Below are 25,808 nucleotides of genomic sequence, written 5' to 3' on the forward strand. Positions count from 1 at the left end.
TTTTTCTCAAATGTGAAAACGTCAGTGTTTCCCACACATATATTTAACTTAGGCCCAGGCATATACATGGGCGCCCAAGTACATCTGTCCAACCAATTTGAGCATTTTATACTTTTACAGCCATTCTGTGGAAAACGCTGAACTTGCTGATATTCTTAATAGCAAACTGACTATCTTTAAAATTCAGGCTGGACAAACCAGTAACTCAGATGTCAACAAGCATTCTGGGAAACTGCAATGGCTATTTTCATTGACCAAATGATTCATCTACTAAGGAAGCATGAGGTCACCATTGAATATGAAGATGTTTACCAGGAAGTGTAAGAGCCTGTTTCAAGGAATCTTTCAAAACAGGAAAATGGTCATTTACCATGTTAGTCATCTCTCACTTGGACTTTATTTCTATTGTCAGGAGCTCTTACTTCAGTCTGATTACTGTAAGATTTTAGCCTGAGTCTGTGAGAAAACACTGTGCACTGTTTGTCTGACATCATATAGTAGATAATAAACTCACGTTTCATGCAAAGCCCAAAACAACAGCTGTCAGATTTTTGCTTGTGAATCAACCTGATGGCCCTCCAGGGAAGTCAGCCCATTTTTCATAAAAATCTCCTCCCATCTCTTACAAAAAAAATAGATAAACATCACACACTAGCTTTAGCTTTTACTGGCCAGTGATTGCCCCTGCCTGCGTGTGAGAATCTCTGCATGTGCTGCCCTCTTAAAAGCGTTGTAACCTGAATAGAATAAAGTGAACCCCTGCCGAAGCACCTCTGGCCATCCTCTGAGAATAAAACCCTGAGGGGATGCACACACACACACACACACACTCTCTCTTTGCCTTCTTGCTTCACAGGGATTTAAGTCCCTGAGGCTCTGTCGCTCACTATCATCATATCTATGTGTCACTCTCTAAATGGCACCAGTGCAGTCACAAACTCTGGACAGTTACATCTTAGTGGAACAGTAAAAAGTAAAAGCATACTGAATGTCAATGAATTATGAGATTACCAATGAAGACACGTCTTTGGGAGAATGGTGGTACGTTATTTTTTGCTTAAAGGAAGTTCCTCAGAAGAAAGACAGAATTGTCTGTGCAGCCACAGCCTGGTGAAGCCATAACCTTACCACCGTACACCTCTATTGTTATCCAAGACTCTTTTAATCTGTGTTCTTCTACGTCAAAGTGGTGCGTTTAGCTTAGTGCTACAATCAGCATGCAAACTTTGCTTACAATGACAGTAATAACATGGTAATGTCTGGCAGGTATATTGGTAGTTCTGTGTGTTGTTGAATGTCGTTCATTTTGTAGGCATTTGGTCAAAGAAGCAGCAACGTATGAAATGTCAGACCAACTAAACATTTTGCCCAGTGACTTGGGCTGGATGAAAAGTCAGAGGTTTTAAGGAATGGATCAGAATTCACCCTGCAGGAAACATTAATTTGCGTATCAAATTTAAGAGCAATCCATCAAGTTGCTGGAGAGACATTTCACTCAAACGCAAAAATGTCGACTTGCTGGTGGTGGGTGAGGAAATGAGCATCACAAAAGTCAGTAGGATTCATCATCTGGGAAGTGTATAAGTGATGAATTTGTCCTGCAATAGTCACAACACTAACAGTTCTGCTCTGTGAACCATGAATTGGTGCACAAAAGCATTGCTAGGATGGCGACGAAAACATAAACTTTGTCAATCAAGATGAGTCTGAAACACAATGAGGATGCATTTTGATTGGTGAAGTTATGTTAGCTATTATTTTTGTGGTGAAAATTGAATAAAGTGCACAGTTATCTAATTAAGGCTTCCGTTTGAAATGTGCCAACTTGCAGAATTATCAGTCCATTTACCAAGAAATCAATGATCAATCAATCAGTCAATGATTGCCCATACCCGACTCATGCTGCATTGCAAGATAAATTCACTTGAGTGATATCTGGCAACAGACCGTTCTTGTTAGGATTAATCATCACAAAGTTCCTACACCACGTTATCTTTTTAACATGTTGAAACTTTGCTCTGTCTTTAAAGACTGCAGCGTTTCAGCCTAGAAGTTCTTTGTTTTTGTCTAACCGAGTATTTTCCTTGAATGCAAAGATGTTTCGTTGGCGTACTCTGAGAGATTCCCCAATTACAGCTCAAGTGTTTTAGGAGGGGTGATGGGGAGGATAGGATTGCAGACTTTTGTGAAGCACAAAGGAAACTCGTGTTTTATGTTGGGAAAGGGTTTGGGGGGAAAATCCGTTGGGTTTGTGGCTGCAATGGTTGGCCATTCACCCGTGACAAACCTCTGTACAAAAAGCTATTCCCTCTGACCGCCTGAGGAATATCTCCAAGAACAATGTGCTGTAAAAATGCCGTGAGTGCTGACGTAAAGAAAGGTTAAACTCAGGAGTTACGGACATCTTAAATCCATTTGTGTCAGTTGATAAGGTCATGGCACTTTTGTAATGAAGAAACAGGGTGTAAGGGGGTGGGGGACTGTGAGCTTTATGGATGAGAAGGACTTACCAGTCCGTCACAGTTGTTAATGGCAACGGCAGCCCCGGGGACGTCCGTGATGTCACCAATAAAGGTGCAGTCTGTCTTTAGCAGCTCACGGCGCAGTATCCTCTCCGTTGCTTCAGTCTGGTTGGCGCCCTCGCTGGCATCACCACCAGTGCTGTTACTGACATTCCCGAAGCCTTCGACCTCATCGTGCCACTCCACCATCGCACCCGGCGCCACCAACTTGTTGTTTGGGTGCAAACGGAGGTGGAACTCCTTCCCGAAGGCGGTGATGTTGAAGAAAAGTTTCTGTTCAGAATCACCAGAAGAAAACACCTCCCTCTTGACACGCTGCTTGTGAGTGGCGGAGAGGAGGTGCGACAGGTAGTGTCCATGGGAGTCAGTGCTGAAGGGAGTGACGAGGCCATACTCCTTCAGCCGACTCCTCAGCTGATCTATAAAACAACACAATGACAAAAAGAGCTTTTTTTTCAAGGCAGTAGGGAATGAGAAACATCAACAACAATTAACCTTTGAGGCAAATCTGGTTGACTGCCATGACAGCAGTAGCTTGCTGCTCTATCTTGATACATGAAAGGTTAGCACAATGCTACACCACAAAGTATTCCAACTGGAATTTGCTTGCATGTATTTAAATAAGCCATTACGGTGGGTCTTGGACAGCTCTAAAGCAAAAGTTTAGCCTTCACTGTTTTGCCTGATCACCCTGTGCCTCAGGAAATATATGTCTTTAACATAAATGTAGAAGCTGTATAGCCTTGTTCACATGACGTACTTACAGATGGGTATGGTCATAATTTAACCAAGACCTCATGCCAGTGTCTCTATCAAACCATGATGCTTTTAAATCTGACAAAACATCTACAGGCTTAGTTAAAGAGCAGAGAGCAGAAAAGTCTTCCCTCCAGATGTTCTTGATAAGCTGTTGTTACCAACGTCCAAAAAACATACCTAGCACAAAAAATATGCATCCTTTACTGGATGGTGATCAATATTATCTTGGCATAGTGCCTCATTTGCCCTCAGGCCCTTGTTCACTGACTAATTTGTGGTCAGCTCAATTGTACAAGGAAATCTGTGGGCCTTGAAACACTCTTGGTTTGAAGGAAATTTCCACCCAGGCTTAGTTTGCTTTTCCAAATGTGTGCAACGGCAGACACATTATAAATCTTTGGGTTGAGTTTTGGTTGGGAAAAAATGTAACATGAATATCGAAACCCGGTAATTATCTTGTAGGTTTTGACTAGAAGACATTTAAACAGGTGTCAATGGTGAAACTCAAATTACATGGCTGAGGAAATTACATGCTTTACAAATCACAGTGTGCATGCTCTGGACAAATGTGATTTAAAGAAAGAGAGCATGCAGTTACAAATCAGCCATTTTGATGATGATGATGATGATGATCAGATACCGACACAACACATTTAGCTGCGCAGGGGCATCCTGATGGCGTTTCTCTGAAACTTTGAACATTTTTGTCATAAGACAAAAACCAAAGCAAACTGCAGGCACGTGTCTGCTTTTAACATGCAAAGGCCTTTTTTAAGAAGGCAAATAACTTGCAGTTACATGCAGTTAACTTTACTCTTAAACACGAGTGACACACAGTTATTTGTTTGATACAAGTACATGAAAAGGTTGTGCAGGACATGTGTAGGACTGATTTAAGTTTGGACCATAGCATTGCATATTTCCCCAGAGTTTGCTTTTTGCGAGAAAGCTGGTGAGACAAATCTTTAAAGGATAAAAATAGTAAAGAGTCAAATGGGTCAAAGCGGAGTCTGGAATTAGAGCCGTTCATTAGTTTTTTCAGAGTTGGGTTTAACTGCTTAATCCTCAAGAATCTCCAGAACCATTTCTGTCACTCCTGAAATCTGACAAAGAGCAGATTTCTGTGACTACTAATTTTATCAGGCCAGCATTTTGATCTTTTCTTGAAGCTCCTGAAAATGTCAATCAATGTCATCATTCAAGAGTAAAGATGCATCCGATTTTCATGAAAGCAAACCCACTTTTGATAGGCCTATACATATGGTGGCCAGTTTCTGCGCCATGGGCAGCAATAAATCATATCTCACGACCAATCACTTTTAGTGACATCATTGGGACTTAGTTGGGCTGCCCTGTAAACCAAAGGTGACTGTTTGTTGAACAGTATTTAACCACCCTTGCTATTACCATGGCAATCTCAAGTTGTGCAGTCAACTGGATCTGAAATGTTATCATGATTACAACTTTAACCCCACAACACTCATTACAGTGCATCTGATTCAAATCTTGCTAAATCGTCATTGGTGCAGTGAATTAGATGACATCACGTGTTTCCCTTAAGCCCAACCCAGGTTATAAAGGCTAAAGTGAAGCACAAGCCGTTTTTAGACAGAGCACCAAGCCGCCAATTTGCCCATCCTTTTGGCGGCTTGGTCCGCGGTTTTAGACAGAGGCCGGCAAATTGGGGGGCTGTTTTGGTTTGCCGATTTTCCGCCTCGGAGGGTACACTTATTTCCGCCTCGCTTGCTATCTAAAAACGAGGCGGCAATGTGCCGGCCTCTGCGTGAGGTGGGCGGAGGTGTCAATGACCTGCACTATTGTGCGACCCACAGTCGGGGAGTTTTAAAACCAAGAAACAGCTGATCATAGCAGCCAGTCCATCATCCAATCCGCAGACATTAAGAATAGCAACTGGACAGCCGTTGAGATCCAGGAGATGCTAGCATCTCCTCGGTCTCGGTAGCTGTTTGGTTGTGTTAGCTTGTTGTTGTACCAGCAAGCTAAGACCGGTCGCTACTTTCAAATTAAAAGCCCCCCGCTAAGAACCCAGTTCTAAACTCCAATTGGGTGCAATGTAAAGCTCTTATTTTGAAGACAAATTCGTTGTCAACTGTTCACAGCCGAACTTCGAGCTTCACGTCACATGTTTATGCCTACCCCAGAGGTGGCTATTAGAAAAGGAGTAATATCACGCCTCCGTTTTAGAAAGACAGGCCGGCACATTGCCGTCCTTACCTTGGAGCAAATGTGCCGCCTTTTCTATCTAAAAAGGGCAACAGACACAAACATGGTTCCTGGAACCTTTCATGAGAAATAACGAAAACTGATCTGACCTAGGACGATATCAGCGTGTTCACAAAGAAGCTTGCTGCTCTAAAGAATCTAAGAAACTACTGATTAAAAAAAATATTTCAGGGCCTTTAAATTCTCTTCTATCCAGCTATCCATAAAAGCAAGGCCTAGCAAGTGTAATGGGATTCGATTAAATTTAAAGAAATTATCTGATTGAAGTGTGGAGAGAATTCTAGACAGCCTTACGTTTAAAGAGGCATTGACTTTGACTGGGCCTTAAAGGCTTGGCTTTGCTCTAGAGGAACTCTGCAATATTAACTGAACTGAGCTGCAAATGTTGAACCTTGGATTGGAAGCCATTATTTTGGAAGACGGATAAGAGCTTATTTCAAAGGAGTACAATTGGTCTGACAAAGTGAAAAACCCAGAAGTTGGAGGTTTAACAAGGTTACATTTCAACCGTGAAGCTGTTCTCAAAAGAGGCACGACTCTTCTCAAGTTGGAGTGAGAGATAAAATACATTCAGTGAATGTCGAGAGTAGACAGCACTTGGGTCTTCACATTATATTATTCTAAAAGATCAACCACTCTGTCACTGTGTCACCCAAAAAGTAAAAGAAAAAGGATGTGGCACTTTAGTGCTACAGTTACATGCTCTCAGAGTAGCTCCCATTGTTTCTGAGTCTATTCAAAATGACACATTCTGTCAAAGTGAAATGGCAAGGACAGAAGATGTGGAAAGTTTTTGACTCCCTCAATGACATCCACAGTTAAAGTCAAAATTCCATCTAACATCAATTGAATCAGAATATGAAACACTAAGGACACATCGCTGCAGCCTATTATTATAAATTGTTGACAGGACTAATGATAAGGTTGGGGTCATTATGTTTTTATCCCTTGAATGATTCAATTCAAGGACGGACTGAATAGTTGGAACATTGATTTTTGGCCTAATCTAACCTGGACATTTCAAACCTTTCTGTCTTGACATTTGAGGATCAAACGGCCGTGAAAATAAAAGGGTTTGCTTGCCGCCACATATCTCTGCTTTCATGAAGTAAACATCCGACTGTTGCAAACCCTCAGAAGCGTCAGATAGAGATGACAGGAGTCAGTTCTATCCGACTCTGTCACATTTATCAGTCCCGTCAGTTCACTTGTTTGTTTTAGCTTAGTTTGTTGTCAAAGAGATTTCTGTATAATTACTTTGTGTCGCAGGCGGCACCACCATGTGGTCATTTATGAAGCACATAAGCTCATGAATCTTGAACTGAGAGGGGTAGATGTAAAACCCTCTCCTGGATTTTGTGATGTGAGACAAAACTTAATGTAAAAACATGATCAATTCTTGCCTGAACCAATTCTGTGCCATCTATCTTTTTCTTAGAAAATCAGTGAATCCCACGACAAGTTTCACATGACCTTCACGTACTCTGGCAACCATTTCCCATTAAGTAATCACAAAGTCATTGCAAAGGTTGCTTATCTGACAGGGACTGCTATATCTCCTATATATAGTGCAAAATGTTGATGACCACACACAGATGTTTGAGCAATCCTCCATGATTTGATGGAATTCCAAATTTAGATGAATACAAAGAAAACATTTAAAGAATGAATTCATTCTAATTTAAGCTTTATATTCCCATACATTAATTCATTTAGTTGGGCGATTATCTGTCGCTATATGTATTCTAATGCAAATATGGATCTGGTTTCTTTCCTCTTTTATCTTTCTTCTATTTTTTATTTTTTTTGGGGGGGGGGGGCAAATACCAACTTCACAGCTGAAATATGGCGAGCTTCATGATTAAATCCATTGCAGCACATGACGGCTGGTTTAGCAGAGCGAGTGTGGAAAAAGTATGAATTGAATTCTTAAGCACTGCGCTCCAGTCTATTTTCTGCTACCATGAGTGGACAAATTGCTCCTTCTGTTTCTGCTCTGATGGATTTGTCCATCTGCATGACTGCTGTACTACAAAATGGCAACTATCCAGGGACACACTTGTTCTTTGATTCTTGGGTTCTTTGATTGTGAAGGTCTAACGCCGAATCCTGACATTTATTGCAGAGGTTTTTACTCGCTGGGACAGCTGATGTTATCAAACCAGCAAACATGCATCTGCCTCGGTCTATCTCAGTGCAACATCTGTATCCTACAAAGGCTGAGGGATCTGCAGTGTAAAGAGAGCACTGCGACTGTCAGAACTACTATCAGCAAACTATGAAAAATACTGCATTCACTTCAGCCATGCCTGGTAACAGCCTTGTGACAGATTAAAGTAGAAAACCTGAGTGAAGTACACTGACATTTGTTCGTTCTTTCTGAGAATGTAATGATTGTTCAATGTGGGCAGACACAAACCCTGTGCTGTAGCCTTCAAAGTCACCATATCTCAAACCACTGGGATATTTTTGGATACTGATACAGTTGCCGATAAAATAAATCAAATTTCAAAATGCACTTCTTTTGCTCTGATGCAGAATCATTTCTCTGTCTGTAGATACTTCTCTGTGCTCTCACTCAACAATCTGAAAAGTAACTAGTACGTACATTTATAAAATAAATGTAGTGGCGTGAGTAAGTAACTGTAGCTAGTTACATTCCAGAACTGGTTATTCTAAACTTCGACAATTTTATTTTTACTACAAATGAACAAATGTACACAAATCAGTAATCATTCTCCATGACTACTAAAAGATCAGGATCCCTGAAAAAAAATCATATCGGTCGACCCCCAGTGTACATACAATGATTAGCGCTGACAAAAACTGCCTGATGCCTCACTTAGTGAACCCTGAAGGCACAACAGAGACTTCCGCCAACGAGGGAAGACAAGACATGCAAAGTCAGACACAGTCTCACTATATGCTTCAGGTGTCGGTATTCAAGGGGATTAGCCTGTACAGGTGTATGTGTGTACCTGTTGTGTAACCAAGTCTAAAAACAAACGCGAAAGCTTGAGATACATAAATCAGAACATTTTCAGTCACAGCTTCTGTATTCTGAGGGCAGAATGTGTGCCGTGAGCTGGATATTAGCCCAGACACTATTCCATCAGCCAGAAGGGACTCGCAGTGATGCAACACTTACACTTAAAGCTTGTGAACTTGAACCGCTTTACCACCGGGAAGATGGAAGATGGTGCTGTGCTGACGTGAGGGGAGGAAACTAGACTGTGTTTCTACACACATGGCCAATCACTATAGAATAAGCATGACTGCTGAATAGTCTGATGCTGATTTCTAAACGATAAAGGTTGCTTTAGGGGCTTTTAGAACCAACCAACAGTTAACCCTTCAGGTTTTAATTAACGGGGCACTGTGTAGTTTTAGATAAGAAATTCAAAATGTTATATCTAAAAACATCAATGAGGTAAAAATACTAACTAATTCATCTTTGCCATAACTGAATAAACAAGCTGTTCTCAGAGGAAAATAAGATCCCCACAACACTGTTTGAAGCTAGAGAGGTGGCAGGGTCCGCCACATATAAACACAGTAAAAGTAGAGAAACTGTGTTGTCCTTTAAGGTCGCTTTGTTTGTTAAGTTTATTCAGTCACGAAAATGATGAGAGGCCTCATGAAAGAGTATTCTCATGTTCTTATCCCAAACCCTCTCCTACTTTTTTTCTGATCCAGGTCAGATTCAAGAAGCTCTCTCTTAAATTACCCTGAAGAGTCATCTTTTCATAGGAAGGTGACTGTTCATGAGATGTGATCTTTAGCATAATTAAGGCCACCTCAAGCTGCTATACCGGGCTGCGTGCTCCCTGCCCAACGTGGAGATGTTTTTACCAAAATCAGATGCAAAGTGGTCAAAGTATTATGACAGTCAGCGAAATCGATGTCGGAATATTAAACCATATCGGATGGTGCACTGTTGGGTGCAACTTGCCTGAGATCTCATGCCATAACATGAGAATAAGATCTTAATCGTAACTCTCCATATGGTTTGTACTCTGTTTGTACTTTAGAATAAACTTAATATAAGAAAACTGGTGAATGCAACAAGTTGTCATCACGCATTGCTCGTGGACAAAGTCTGATCATACAGGTGCTTCTTACACGAGCCCCGCGGACAAAAACTGGTAGGTGAACATTTAAGAGAAACCGCAGTATAAGGGGCGAAATGGCTTCTTTACAAGGCCGATAATGGCCAGGGAGAGCCTACAGTGGCCATCTACAAGGGATGGGACGACCGCAGACGCCGACCGCGACCCGACAGGCAGCTGACATCTCGCTGTGCGAGGGCCCTCGAGGGGCTCAGAAGATAACGGCGGGTGTAAAAGGATCCTTCGTGGACACTGTTGCAGCTCACTTGTTCCTTAACCTCAGAATGGAGAACAGATGTGCAGGATTTAGAAGTGGAATTCTCTTTCCTGTATAACAAAGCCCTTGAAGCAGTTTTGTCACTCGTGTAATAAGTGTGTGTGTGTGTGTGTGTGTGTGTGTGTGTGTGTGTGTGTGTGTATGTGTATGTGTATGTGTATGTGTGTGTGTGTGTGTTCAGGGGGAATGGTGGGTTTAGTAGCTGGAGGAGGGAGGTGTATCACAGAGCTCCTCTCTCTCTCTCACACACACACACACTCCCCTCCCACTTTGATCTCACTGCACAGGGGTGACTCTACAGAGCTTTCTGTCAGCGCCTAGACAGGAAAACCCCTCCACTTTTTATTTATTTTTTTAACTAACAGCTCACATCTGATTATCAACTAAAAAGATGAACAAAAAAAAACGTAAAACAGGACTTACCCTCTCTATCTACTTCACCAGCCTGCAGGAGGAAAAAAAAGAAAAAAGCTCGTTAAATTGCGGTTACAAGCAGCAAGAAGGAAATCATAATGTGAGAGTCTGAGATGTATAGCGGCAGCAACACAACCGCCCTGCAGCAGTTTTACTGGATGGGCTTGTAAAACAGAAAGAAAAATGTTTTTAACAAAAATGCCTCTATTTCACATGTGTTATGTAACAGGCTAAACTCACGCGTGTGCAGTGTCAACACGCGTTTTTCACAGAGGAGGCAGTGTGCGCGTTCACACAAGTCAGGCGTGACAGTTTGGAGACAGTTTTTTTAAAAACCTGTTGCTGTGTCGGCCCCGAACTTTTTTTTATCCGCTCCGGGGCTGAATTTAACTTCACACAGTCGGAGATTCATTTTGAGAGGCGATGTCGCGCACACACACGGACACACACAATACCCGAGGCGACACAGACACTTACCTTGTCAGCTGAAGTCAACACAAATCCTACAAGCAGCAGTGACGCTAGTGACAGGACAGCCATCACGAGTCTTTTAAATGACACCAAAAAAAAAAACTTTATCCCAACGTGAGAATTCAAATAAAGAAAAAAAAACAACAACTCTCTACGCAAGCGTGACCCGGCTCATTCAGAAAAAAAAGGTGACCGAAGTGGATGTGCGGACTGTGCCTCTGTTTGAGTTCAACAAAAAGTAGTTCAAGTTTCATTGAAGCAGGAGTGAGGCGAGTTGCGACACTTTTGTCAGTCAGTCAGTGCTTTGCTGTTGACTGAGTTTCTAGAAAGTTTTCTTGTTTTTTTTTTTCTTTTTCTTTTTTTTTTTTTTGTTTTTTTTTTGGTGGAGTTAGTAGTAGGACATCCCCTCTGCCGCCGGCCCGGACAGAGCTGCAGTGTGAGAAGCTCTTGCAACCTGGCACTTGGTTCCCCTGGCTAATAAACGGTGAAGACCAGCCCTGCGTGACGTCACGCTGCCTTCTCTTCGAGCCCGAACACATGGAGGGACGGAGGAGGAGGAGGAGGAGGAGGAAGGAGAAGAAGAACTCCCCCCTCCTGAACCTCATCTCAGGACGGGACAGGATGAGACAGAAGGCTCAGATCGTTTTTACTCAAGTGAAAGTTTTAACTCAACAATGAAAAAGTGCTCCACTACAAATAAAACTGATTCTGATTCTGGATTAATGCTTCACAACAACACTTATTACTATTGAATTTAGGCCAAATATGACTAAACACGACCTTTCCCTTAATGAAGAATCAAGAATCTTCCCGTGAAGCCTCCATAACTTGATAAGATAGTATAGACTTAATAATATAGCTGTAAACATCATATATTACAAATATTTTTACATTACATGTGAACTTGTTTGCATGTGTCTCACATTTAAAGTGGCTTTCCTGTTGATAAGACCTAAAATGAGACCATCTCAATCTCTCTCTGTTGTCTATTCAAGCCTCTGGATGGTTTGTTAAAGTTGTTTAACACTTCCGGACTGTGGATTTCTTTCCGAGAGACTCGTATTTTCCACTATAGCCCAAAAGTTTTGACATAAATCACATTCTCAAGTGCCTAACATTAGTTTAAAAATGGAGTCCGCTATCTAAAGTAACAACCAGCTTCCAGCACAGAGGAGGTTCCACAGAGCCCCTTCAATTTGTGAGATATCAAAAAAATCACGTGAGTACAATGTGCAATGTCCAAAAACCTCACTTCACTACATGTGAAGTGGTTTTCCACATTTGATAAACAGGTGATAGAAGATAGGTTCATCAACGTGATAATCCGATTGTCCTTTTTGTCACATTAATTTATTGTCTGTGGTGGGATGTGATGAGGTACATTTACTTAGTATGCTACACATTTGAGGTACTCATACCTTACTTGAGTCTTTCCAATTCATGCAACCTCATACTTCTTTTCCACTTCATCTCAAGAGTCACATATTGGACTTTTTACTCCCATACATTTGTCTGCCAGTGCCAGTTTCTACTTTATTTCCAGATTATTATTATTCATACGATATGTGTTCAGTGATAACAACTTATCTCCAAATGTGGTGATTATGAACTAGAATTGTTCTGACAAACAGAGGGATAAAGTGTTCCTCTATTGGTTGGGGAAGTTCACATATTTCTTACACTTAAAGTATTTAAAAGCCCTCATCGGAAATACATCATCATAAAGCTGAAAACAAGCTGTTGAAGAAGGAGCTGACTGGACAGCGAGGCAACAGATGCATTGCTGTAGATGAAACTACTCCACAGTATTTAATGTAGTTAAAATGAGCTCAACTTTAAACTTCTACAGCAGAGAATTGCAACCTGCACATTAATGCAGCAGTGATTTTAACAAAAACGTGCATGTTAATACTGATCCCAGTGTTACTGGCAATAATGATTAATGCCTACCCTTCCTCATCTGAACACATGGTGGGACAGGAGAACAAGGAGAGGCACTCAACTTCTACAACCCAAACTGATTAGGAAACCTGAAAGACAAACGCATACCAGGGCAGATGATATTAAGGCCATACATATACACTATAAAATATATGTGAATCTGTATTAAATCAAATGTATACACTAATTCAAACTTTTAATTTTGAAAGAAATGTGTGTTTTTGTTTGGCAGAAGTTGCTTTTGCTTCACAGTAGCTACTTTTTTTTTTTTTTACAGCTGAACTTTCCTTTCTTCTCATTGTATGTGACATATTAAAATATTCCAACAACTGAATACATTTCACATGGACCAGTTGGCGGAGCCGCAGACTTTCTCTCTCAGCTGACTGACACGCTCTAGAGGGTGAGAGCTGCATGTAAAATGAGGTTAGGTGGCAAAGCAATAATCTGCAATGATATGAGCCGTAGTCTGTTTCATTATTGATTGCACATCATTTACTTCTTTCTCTCTGGGTCTCTCCTTCCATGTCGGGGCTCTCTCTGAGGCAGAATTGTCATGACTTCAGATTCGGGTCCAGTCGGTCATTTAAATATTAATACAGAAAGCCAGCACGAGCAAATAGGGACACTTCAAGCCAGAGCAGCAGAGACAGCTATAAGACTTTGGGGGGAATACATGAGTTTAAATGTCTTGGTTGAATTTTCAGCAGAACAGACAAATGTTTTCCGGACACACTTTCTGAATAGCAATGACATTTATAAATATCCATGGATTCAAATGAACAAGGAATATCCTATTTAAACCCCTTCAGTCTTCAAACTGGGGTACAAATGGCAGTAGGATGGTGTAGGGGGATCCAGTCTGGCATCACCGGAGAAACATCCACAGAGGTGAAGCCCGTTATTACAACCCACATATACATTTACTGTTAGGCGGAAACCTATAGTGGCCATCGTAATTATGATGAAAGCAAAGGAGGAGGTCAACTAATGTCGTATAAACAGCAGCAAAGTCTGCATATGGAAGTTGTTGGGGTGGATGGTTGGGTCGAACACACTGAGACCTTCACCCAAGAGATGACTTATTTTAACTTATGCAACATACCTAATTTATTTCATGTACATTACATAAGTCAAGTTACACATGTGAATAAAGTTAAGTATATTACATAGTTACTTAACCAAAACAAGAACTTTTCCTGAACCTAACCAAGATTTTTATTTTTTGTGCGTAACCTTAACCAAACTGCTTAAATTAAAGTTACACAGCCACTGCACTCTTCAACCCAGACCATGATATTGTCCTAAACCTGCCCAACTGGTTTTGGTGCCTAACCCTAACCTAACCTAACCTAACCTATATTTTATGTTAACCACGTGACAAAGACAGTCTGTTAGGAAGGAGGTCCTGTACCGATGTCACTGTCCAACAGTCACATGTTGCTTTGGGAGGGATTGCCAGTCGACCTATTCAGTGATTTGGGTATGAGGATTCTGTTTTGGGTATCTGTTCTGCAGATAATTCCCCCTTGACATGTATTAGTAATACTCTACATTTTCTCTATTCCATCAGTGTTGAACCCAACACATCTTTATATCAACACAACAGAATAGGTAGCTTGTCAGTGACTCCCAAAACAATATGACCATTGTAACGGAGCAGCGACAGGTGTACGGGGCCCACGTCGTTAGGTTAGGCTGGGACAACAAAAACATTTTGGTTAGGTTCAGACACAAAAAATACTTTATAAGGTTTAGAAAAAAACAATGTGGTTTGGGTTACTTTTGGAACTTCAGTTGCAAACATACCTACGCTACATAAATAACTTACATTATATTATTACTGCAACAAAACTTCACTATGATAGTAAGTTAATCCAACTCAATGTCAACTTTCACAATGGACATAAACAGCAGTCTCCTGAAAGTTTTATCATTGTTTGAAACAGCCTTCATCCCTGAGCTTGTTCCAGGACGGAGGTCTCTCTCTTTGTGCTATTTATCCTTATTTCTTCTTTTACAGCCAAACAACATTTTTTTTAAAGTAGGTCAAACAACCTGCCTCCATAGTTGACGTATATTATTGTTTTCTGATGAGGACAGGCTGGTTGATCTAGCAGTGGACTTTTTTAGTGGACTTGTTTAACTACTTCAAATTACAGCTGAATTGTTTAGCCTAGATTTATATACAGTGAGGTAGGTTAGACCAGAGGTTCCCAAGCACGGGGTTGGGCCCCCTCCAGAGGGTCAGAAGATACATTTAAAGGGTTAAGTAGGTAGTAATGAGGAAAAGGAAAAGTTCTTCTACACAAATCTGTATTAAATTTGGTTTGACCTCTTTGGACCTCGAACAATTTCAATAAAACCAGATGAGTTCAATTATATTAAAAGTTTAGAGGGGAGTGTCTGTTGTAAAACATTTCAGGCTGGTTCCACTTAGGCATGTAACTTTCCCCGATGCCCTGAGACAAGATAATTAAACAAGTTCATTTAATTCAAGAGATTAAGTTGTATCAACATCTGTTGAACATTTTCTCAGTTTTAGAAGTCACGCAAAGATCTGAACAACTGTGTGTGTCATTGAGGCCACTTGATACCAGACACAGAAAAAGGCAAACAGTAAGACCTTGTACGGTGACTTTATCAAGCATGGAAAAAAAAAAAAACATACACTGCAGGTTTCCATCATGTATGTTTTCTACAAATTACTAAAATACTGCATGTTAGGAGGTCTGTAAATATGGCAATCATGTTTGTTTAGAAATTTAATTTAATGCGTTCAGTGAACTCTCAGCAGTTCACCTCATTAGTTTTGAGTTAAGAAAGTAGTGCCTCTGAGATTCAACTCAGAACTTGACAGGAACCTGACACTTAGTTAAACTCTTAAAAGATTAATTTGGTTCCACTAAATTCCTGCAAGACTTTTTGCAATAGCCATGTGAAACGTGACAAGAGGCAGACACTGTATTTTTGCGAGGGGTCACAAGTCAAAAAGTAAAAGAGGCACTGGTTTTATCTTATGTTTTATAAGTTGCTTGTGTGCTTTTACTTTTTAAAAAAGAAGAAGATGAGAGAAGAAGAAGATATTGGAAATTGATCTAAAAAAAAAAACCTAGGTGTCAATTACATGCCATGGAGTAATCTTTCAAATATTATTATGTTTTACATATAAAAGGAAAATTATGTATGGCTACCTCAAAATTATGCAGTGGTAGAGCTGATACTTCAGCTTAAATATATCAGCTAGACCTGCACAGAACCAGCTGACCCAATACCCCTACCCACCAGGGGATAAAAGCAGTATCAAAACATATCTGTTAGGTCAATTCTGCTGCCAGTGACATTGGCCTGGAACTGTAGCTGGTCCCCAGGCACACTGCTTCTTCTGCTTCTATTAACCTCTCTGGAATGGCGAGTAAAGTACATTATATGTAGAAATATTCCAAAAGCTTCTTTAAGCCCATTCTCACCTTTGACCTCTACAATTCTTACTGTTTGCAGCTTGCGTTGATATTTTATTCTGACTAAAAGCTGGAATTTTCCACTCACTTTCAAAAACCTAGGAGGGTATTAGCCCCAAGTGCTGAAGTAGCTTTAACTCATAGCCAGAATTTGCTGTATGATTTCCTTTCCAAAGAAATCTCAACACTGACACAAAGATCTTTACAGTAATTTGCTGACTTTGGTGTCTTTGGAACTGAAAGGCATTTCTGTTGAAGGGTTAGAGGGCTTGTTGAAGGGCATCAGCATAAATGGGGAATACATAAAAGGCAGTCCTGCAGACAGAAAGCTCATATGCCTCATTTTATGTTTGAATTAAACAGCCAGATGAGACAAGACAATCAAAATGATGCGATTGTTATCCTCTAATTAGACCACATTATACATCAATCTTGTCTCAATAAGCACAGTCTGTAATATGCTTCAGAGATGCGAGAATAAAGAGAAACTATAATAATTAGAGAAATAAACAAAACAAAAATAGCGCTGTGTAGACACATTTTAAGATTTGGACAAAAGCCATGACAAAGTGAGTTTAATTCAGTGTTGTGTGGTTTCAAAACTTGGTCTTCATGCTGGTTGAAGATCTGCATACATTCTGCAACAGTAATCCTGCAGCCTTGACTTATGTCATGCTGTGTGAGACTGATCAAATGTACACATTTGGCATCAAGCTGTGTAAGACTTTCTGTTGAGCATTTTCAGGCAGGTCACATTGCGTGATGAACTGGCGCACATGAAGGAAATAAAATGCAACATAGGTCTGCGAGGCATACTGTGTAGATTCATTCTGTATTTAAGTGTCCTGTTAAAGTATTTTCTGTGGATATGAAGTGACAACTCCAACTCCCCAGAAAGTTAGTTCCTATATCCGTACCAGTCACCAGGATCACATTTTGGCAGTTAACCTTTCTGAAAACGTCACATTTGTGCATGCCATAAGGCCACGTACCATGTTGATATTTCATATGTGTCATATTATATTCACATACTGACCTGACCTTCATATCAGGAGGTGAAGTGGATGGTTGCATAGTTCCATACGACTAGGCTGCCTGGCCAGTGACCACAGTTCAAGACTATTTTTCGGTATTTGTGAGTGTGAAACAACTGGATATTTTTAAGGAAGAAATTTCCAGACCAGTTTGTAATGACAAAAAACAAATATTTCTTACGGTAAGTCGAGATTGATCGGTTGGGTTATACAACTGATTTACAGCAGAAAATTTGTTTTGAAGGAGACATAAAGCGGTCAGATTACATTTTTTATTAAACACTGATTTGATGGTTATGTGAAGGGATACGGCCTGGTCTCATTAAGTACTGAAAACGTTGGAAATGACCTGAGACACAGCATTTCACCAAAACCAAAGTGCTTTTGTTGTCTATACCTTAACCACAGATGGTACCCAAGATGCAAACCTGGACTCTTGGGCAAAAGTCTTGCACTCTGTACGCTCTCCCTCTATGAAGACCTCCCTGTAACTCCTGTATGGTACTTATTTGTGGGACAGGGTCAAACTACAGATGGTTTTATGTGCTCTACAAATTGCAAAGCTTTCTGAGGCAAATCTGTCATTTTGAGCTATGTAAACAAAACTGACTTAGTTTGTCGATGTGGATCATAGCAGTAATCACAATGTGAGACTTTGGTCCGACCCTGTTAGAATTCTGATGCAGACTGAATCAGCCAGCTTCACGTTCTGATTGATGATAATGATCATGCATTTAATTTGTAGGGCGCTTTTCAAGATCTTTCAAGATCCATGCACATTTCTCTCATGACTGGACAAAATCACACAGCATATATAGTTTTAAGTCACTAAAATGAAGAGACTTGAGACTTCACACAGTCGTCATGTGGTATGACTTGGTCAAACACCTTTGAAAGTACAATGTTCTTTGTCATTTTAATGATCAGCACTGTTTGGTTGTGACATGGATTTTCCCCAATGGGACTTAGATTAGAATTGATTTGGGACTTTTTTGTGGGACTTGTTTTTTTATGTGTATTAATGTTCAATGTTTACACTGAAATATCAGATGTTGAAACACATTTCAATATATACGTTTAAAAAATGGCCACTTTTGAACCCAGATTCTAGAGAAATGCTGGGCTGTGAGCCCTCTTTGGTAATGTTTTGTTGACATGCCCCACACAGTCTCACCTGTTCAGTGTAAACAAACCAAAACAAGACGATGTAACACATTCATTTCCAAGTTTGTGGTTTCTCCCCCCCCCCTCCCCCCATGGTTTGTACCAAGAGAATGAACTGTCAGATTAATAGAGCCCTGAGAGCCTTCACTATGTGAGTCTGTGCTCAGACTGCATCACACATGGAAGACACATGATCATATATCACTGCTTTTATTGGGCACAACGAAAGGGTCGTTAGAGGTCTGTGTCAAGACATTCTGTTCATTTTCCTCACTCTCGAAGCCTCTCTGCCCCCCTCCTTTTTTTCTCCTCCCCCCTCTCTCTCCGTCTGCACAGTGATGACATGAAGCTGCCTTCTCACTCTGCCGCAGGATTCATTAAATGACCCGATAAGAAAGAGGAAATATAACAAGGCTTCCGTCGCCGTTGTTTGCTCCTGCTTGGGTCTGTGATTGAGCCCTCCCAGACCTGGCTCAGCTGGCCTGTAGGTGAGCTGCCTGCAGATAAGGAAACCTAATTAACTTGCACATCTGCAAGCCTCATGGCCTCACAGGCGAGGGAGACGAGTGACAGACAGAGAAAGGTGAGAGAAACTAGGTGTAGGGTTGAGCAGAGGCGAGACAAGGGGAAAAGAAATGAGGGGCCAGAAGGCCCATACTCAGAGGTGAGGGATGGAGGGAGAGAAATCAGAAGAACTGAGAGATGAGGGCAGCTGGTAGGAGAGCGAAATTGATTTTCTTTTGAAGGAGTCAAGGTTTCCTAGTTTGCTAGTTTATCAACATCCTGTTCATCCTCTATCCGCCACAGAGACACAGACCCTCTGACTTCCTCATCTGGCCTCAGAGTCCAACATCTGGTCTTTCTCACAACCACAGATCCAGACAAATAAGTTGCTGTTACAATTGGCAGTGAATCACATGAGGCAAATTGAAAGCAGGCCTCTGCGGCGAAATTGGATTTCAATGCAGATAGCGCGATAAAACATTTTACTCAAGAGGTTACAGGAAAAGATTTCTATTGTTTCTCTTTCATATGTTTTTTGGGAAGAAGGTCTTGAAGGATACGCTTGAGAGAACAGATGTTTTCTGCTTACACAGGTGTGGGTAACAAGTCCCCTTTCACTTATCGTCCATCAGTCAAGCAAGAAATAGGCTTGTATGATTCCTCTGAGTGGGACAAATTTAATTAGTGCAGAATTGTCTCACTGTAAAAAAAAAAAAAAGTCTCACAAGATTTCCGCGTCATTACATTTTATATAGGCTTAAAACAAACGGCAGGACACCCTTAGTTTCCTGTTTTTCATGCTGTGCCTATAAAACTCCCTTCCGACTGCCATGAACTTCTTCATTTATCACTAAGGGCCCAGTGGCGCTGTAATTGTGCACAGTTGTCCCTCCTCTCCAGTCCCCCACTGGCCTGCACTCACATTGCTTAGGCCACAACCCAGCCTGAGCACAGTAAGCTCTTGTACATACGTCATCGTGTTGTAGAAAAATTAAAAACACACAGAAAACATGACTTTACTGACTTTCTTTTTTGTTGTTTCGGTCATTGACGGCCATCTCACATTCCTGGTTTTCTTGATTACGCAAGGCGGCATTGTGCACATGATTATCCTTCATGTCCACCCGTGATTGTGAGCAACCAAAACACACCTCTTCCAACCGTCAAGTAGGTTTTTCGTGCTTGAGCGCTGTATAGAGTGCTCACATTGGTCCAACAAACTGGACTTTGTGGGTCTAATAATCAGTCTCGGAATGTAACGAAATACAGTTACCCAAAATACAGTTCAATTTGGAGTGTTTTAATTTCTTGCTGTATTATACTTATACTCCACAACAGAGCATGAGACAAACATTGTACTTAATACTGAACTATATTATAGTGAGTTAGAAACTTCAGCGAGGGATTTTGTTTGCTCTCTCTCTCTTCATTTTCAGGACTGAATAAACTGAATAAACAAAGAAATTAAAGGACAACACAACTGCATGCTGTTTTACTTTGTTGATATTTAAACTTAATTTTCCTCTGAGAACGGCTTGTTTATTCAGTTATGGAAAAGATAAATATTTCTGAGTTTGTATTATTGCTTAGTTAATTTTGTAAACATTAAAATTCTGAGTTTGAATTTCAATGCTGGAGAAGTCTAGTCGAGGTCCCTTGCCCTAAGATGTCGAGGTGCAATTTCATGCCCTTGATCTTATAAGAAATGTCACTTTGTGCAAACAAAACTGGATTGTATCTAAACATGATACAAATGTAGATATAAACATATAGATATATGTGTGCGTGTACATTGGGCACATATTTTTGTGTGTATATATAAAATACACACGCTGTAGCTCAGTGGGTAGAGCTGGTTGACTGGTGATCAGAAGATTGCTGGTTCAAATCCCGGCTCCCCAGGGCAGGACTGAGCTGCATGTCGAAGTATCCTTGAGCAAGATACTGAACCCCAAAGTTGCTCCTGATGTGCAGTTGGCACCTTGTGTGAAGGCAGCCACTGCCATCAGTAAGGGTCCTGCGATGAACTGGCGACTCATCCAGGGTGAACCCTGGCCTACGCCCATAGAGTGAAACTGGATTTGGCCCCAGTAAGCCCCGCAACCCCTTAGGGGGGAAAAGCGGCAACATCCCGCGACCCTCACGGATAAGCGGAAAAGAAAACGGAACGGAATATATAAAATAATTTTAAAAAGTGTTTTTAAAAGCTTCTCTCCATGTTCCCGGACAGGGAGCCAAATGTCGCAATTGCTCCTTCAAATAATTTTATCAAATCAAATAAGTTTATAACTGAATGAAATACAGCTGGAATTGTCCTTAAAAAGACAATTTGTCCTACTCTGGGTTCTCATATACTATTTATTTTGACGGAGATGAGAAAAAAAAAAATCTATGTTTATAAAGAGAAGAGAAGAAAAACAAATATTATATCTGTGGTGGGAACCCATTGTTTCAAATGTCTCTAATGACAGCCTGTGCGTGCTTCTGGTCTGGGCAACTGGTATTCAGTCAAAGAAAATGAATACATAGCTCCAACACATGCGTCTAATTTGTATAATTTTGCCAAGTGAGAGTAATCCCCATGAGAGGACAGAGCCATCAGCATGGGGAACGGCTAACCTAATTACAAGATGTAGGTATGTGCTTTGAAAGTAGGTTTCTCTAAAACGACAACTATCACCGCGTTCGAACAAAGCTGACCCCCACTTGCATTATAAAAGGGGGCACGCTGAGCCATTTCAGAGAAGGCATCTGGATTGTTTTCTTTTCTCTCTTTCACGCTTTGTCCCGAGACACAAAAACGCACCCACACAATGACTTGTGACGTCTAACGGCAAAGTTATGCGAGAGTCACAATGTGCATCTAGGTGGTGAGCTGAGCAGATGCCCCCATGGGGTCAGCGCTGGTTTTAGTCCCCCAGTGTCACCACAACAGAGGAAAGGTAGGGTAATAAAATTCCTTGGCGCTAAAGGAGACATTCCAACAGAGGGAGGGGAGCGTCGGGATTTGACATAATTTAAAACATGGTTGTCATATTATGAATGGGAGCCCCCGCTCCCTCCTCCACAGTGGAAACCATCTCTTTTTCTCTGTTTTGTTTTCTGCGGCTCTTACGTAAGCATGAGTGCCTCTAAATAGCTTTGTTTGGGAACAGGACAAAAACAATTAAATTGAGGGCAGAAGGGCAACTGTAGTGTGTTACAATATGCATGAGAAGAGAGGGGAAGTGATTGGACACAGAATCGACAAGGATGAAAAGCACTTAATTTATTCAGGCGGGCGAGGTGTACGAGGCAGCACCATTTTCAGTGTCGTAATCGGTCTCTTGCATGATTTTTGTTCATCATTTTGTTCTCTCTTCAGATTCAGGTTGAATTATAAAATATATTTTTTAAAAACACTGAATTTCTAATCAATATATGTTGTTTCTCTTCAAGTGCCACCGATCCCTCCAGGTTTATGGTGCACTATATAAGAGAGCACTTCTTTGGACAGACCGATGACCTACAAATCACAAACCTACCTCTACTTGATTTAAGAATCTAATTTGGTTTTCATTGGAAAGTATCTGTGCAAGTGTTATGACAATGGTAGTCCTTAAAGTATCTGTGTTGTCTTCTTATCTTCTGTCGTCAACACTACTTCAACCCGCTAAGGCTCGTAAGGACGGGGTATAATGCAGGAAGGCACAAGTTTGTATGACTTGTCATGACTTGTGCAGTGAAACGCAGGGTGAAAACAACTTTTATTTTATTCTCAGGATATTAAGTAATGAATAGATAGCTATTGATATTGCAATGCAGGTAGATGTCTATTTGCTTCATCGCAGCTCTTCACAATTTTACTTTTGAACACTTACTCCATTTGAGTATTTATAACTGACCATTCAAAGCCCCCGCCTACGTAGTTACTACTTCTAGGTTGGACAAGCTTGACAATACAAAAAATAGTAATACCAATTCCGTTTAGCCGGGCGCTGCAGTGTTTATTAGATGATAGTTTTCTTGACATTACTATAGTTTCAAGAAGTCGAAAGTCGGACTGATATAGTCACGGTGTGAAAAAATAGTTTAAAAAAAAGAAGAAAAATGTCACCAAAAAAAAGAATCATTGTTCATCCAAAAAGTATTTCATCTTACAGTTACGCGATTAATCTAGCAAGACTGCTTAAAATCCAGTCAAAACAAAAACTGTGCCGACCGTGGATAAAAGTTTTAAACCCTCATGCGTTAAACTTGAATGCATGTTTGTTTCAGTTGCGCTCGTCTATATATATGTATTCTAGAGTCCCTTAAAGCCCCAAATTTCTGCCTTTGGGTGAATGGATCCTTTTCTGTCTGCACTCCCATTCAACACTAACTGTATAAAAGAGATCATCCCTGATAGCAGGCATTAGCCAATTATCTAGTGAGCCCAAATCCAGGCTGTAGCAATTTTTGTCAGTCAGCTATAATCTCCATCTAAGCTTGGCAGAACCTGTGAATTCTCTTTATTTTGTTCAATTTTTCTCTCTTTTTCTCTCCTTGATTGTTTTTGTTGGTCTTGTTTGTTATTCGGGGAAAAGCACCTTTAGGTTTTTTAGCACTTTGTTTTTCTTATTTAGGACATAACTATCCTGTAATGTCTCTTATTTGAAATGACTTAGCAGGTGATGTTTCTTGACTCCACTTTGCTGTTTCTTCTCCACTAACTGAAGAAATAAATGGATTCCTTTGCACATGGGAATGCAACCACTGGTGTCCTGCATTCCTTGATTCCCCACCATCCCTCTGCCGTTTCTAGGGGAACAGAACCAGCAGAGCCTCTGACAGTCTGTGAATTTCAACAACCCTCGGCAGCAGAGGATTTGATGCAACCCTGGCAGAGGCAGCAGCTTCTGCAAAGACTTGCTGACCAGGGACATCCTCATATGTCACTGGATATAGCTCACAAACAGCACTGACAGTCGCTGTTTTCTGTTTGTCTCCATAAACACTGAATAATGCTTGTTGGGTTCAGTGAAGCTGAGGAGGACTTTTCTTTTCTTTTCTTTTCTTTTGCCAGAGTGACGTCAAACTGCCTCTCAACACTGTGACATCAAGCATTGGTGTGAGGCCAGAGGGTCCGACAGAAGTGCTGCCATTGTTGCTCTGCCTGTCAAGCTTTCCAGACTTGCTCTAAATGTATGAAAATAACACACTGTGGCAGATTCAATGCTGTAAAAAAAAAAAAAAAAACGTCATTAATCTAAAGAGGGAAACAACAGCAGAGTTCTCATTTTTAGTATGTCAGCCATTAATTTTACCTGCTGGAAATACAACTGTTGCAGACAGGTTTTATCAGCTGCAGCTAGCTAGCTAGGTAACATAAATACTGTGAATTGGTTGAAAACACTTTCTCTGGCTTAACTTTCAATGTTTCAGAATGACTTATGAATATGCATTTGATGGCTACATACATGACACAACGCTAACACAGCATTTTGCAATGATGATAATTTTAGGAGCTCTCTGTTACGGTGGTCTATGTCAGATTAGGCGTACATTCTTAACATGACCTTAACGAGAAAGCTGGCAGACTATACATAGGTCTCATACCTTTTTTCATGACCTTAATGATGTCATAAGGAAGGAAGTCCAACAGATCACATGACCGTGACGTCGTGCCAACAACTACCAAGCCCCCAGGACAAGCAGCAGGTCTTGAATCTATCTTGTGTTGTGGCCAAACTGTGTAATTACAACGTCATGTGATGCTCTGGGGCTTAAAAATACATATTTTCCTCAAGCTATCATTGTTACAGAAGCATCTGTAAAACGGTGGATACCTTTTTAAGGAGCCACATGGAAAATGCTATGCGTCTTGTCTTTTTTTTTTCTGCTGTTCTTCTTGTCAAAACTTCTGGAATTTTTAACATGGAGCATTTTAATGCGGAAATTAAACTCTTTTATGGAAAAATAAAACATATCAGGCAAATATTACTGTTCCACGCAGAATATTTTTCATTTTCATTTATAAGAATTGACGCTGTGATGCACTAGTAGGGTACTTTGGCGCGTCCTACTGGTGATACATGGTTAAAGTGCATCTGACCAATGATGACCCCCCCCCCACCCAAACAAATGTCACCAGCCAACACGGGTTTTAGGGTATGTGGGGCTGGAGAGGGCATAAAGGGATTTGCTATTATTTGATTCCATTCACTACTCTAGGAATAAAAAACAGGAACGCCCATGGAGGCAGGCATACAAAAAAATGCAGAATTGTAATTTGTAATTTGAAAAGCAGCCCTGTAGTCAGCAAAAGTCTGCCTGATGATGTGAAACCATGCGTCATTCAACAGATTTTTGCTGAAAAATCTGCAAGCAGGCAAGATGTAGGGAAGTTAGGCACTGGTCACTTTTGTAATACCACCAGAATCTGCAAGATATCAATATAGCTGCTTTGTGCTAACAGCATTTCTCACATGATGCTTCAAACTGACTACAAAGCTTCACCAAAGACTCAAACATAAAATACTTTTGTATTTGAAGAACTTCCTGGAGTTGTTTCTCCGACACACATAATTTACTTTGCTGTTTTAAGAGTGCTGAATTCCAGCGTGAACTTTCAAAAATTGTTTCGAATTAGTATGCAGTGTTGGCAGATAATTAAAAGCAAAGGATGTGTTTCTCTGTCGGGCTTTAGATATGCCTTTAAGTGGCTCTTTAAACAAAGGATGCACTCACACCTCTAGTTTGGTTCATTAGGTCCAAAACAAGGGGGAAAAATGTGTGCACATGAGCTCTGCTCTGATTTCTGTTCACACTGACTTTTTACAAATGCACCAACAGGTATAAACATTAAGTAAAACAGGTAGCTCGTCTATTAGAGAGTTTAGGCAATTCTGCATCACCAGGACCCACTTGTATGTTTCTGTGATACACTC

The 25,808-nt window shown here is 40.7% G+C and overlaps 1 protein-coding gene across 3 annotated transcripts in view; it reads right to left on the reverse strand.

Annotated features, from left to right (window-relative positions):
* Nucleotides 1–11,186, reverse strand: part of adamts3 (ADAM metallopeptidase with thrombospondin type 1 motif, 3) — a 139,836-nt gene extending 128,650 nt beyond the window's left edge. For 2 of the 3 annotated variants that reach the window (XM_030418206.1, XM_030418204.1), the window contains exons 1-3: nucleotides 10,803–11,185; nucleotides 10,335–10,356; nucleotides 2,511–2,941 (exon numbers count right to left, since the gene is read on the reverse strand). In XM_030418206.1, coding sequence (XP_030274066.1) covers nucleotides 2,511–2,941; nucleotides 10,335–10,356; nucleotides 10,803–10,865 — 516 coding nt within the window. In that variant the 5' untranslated portion in view covers nucleotides 10,866–11,185. Of the gene's footprint in view, nucleotides 1–2,510; nucleotides 2,942–10,334; nucleotides 10,357–10,802 lie in introns of all 3 variants that reach the window. The other variant, XM_030418205.1, reaches the window with a different exon arrangement.
* Between the last annotated feature and the right edge of the window lie 14,622 nt (nucleotides 11,187–25,808).

This window comes from Sparus aurata, chromosome 5 (assembly GCF_900880675.1).
Source record: "Sparus aurata chromosome 5, fSpaAur1.1, whole genome shotgun sequence".
Taxonomy (NCBI): domain Eukaryota; kingdom Metazoa; phylum Chordata; class Actinopteri; order Spariformes; family Sparidae; genus Sparus; species Sparus aurata.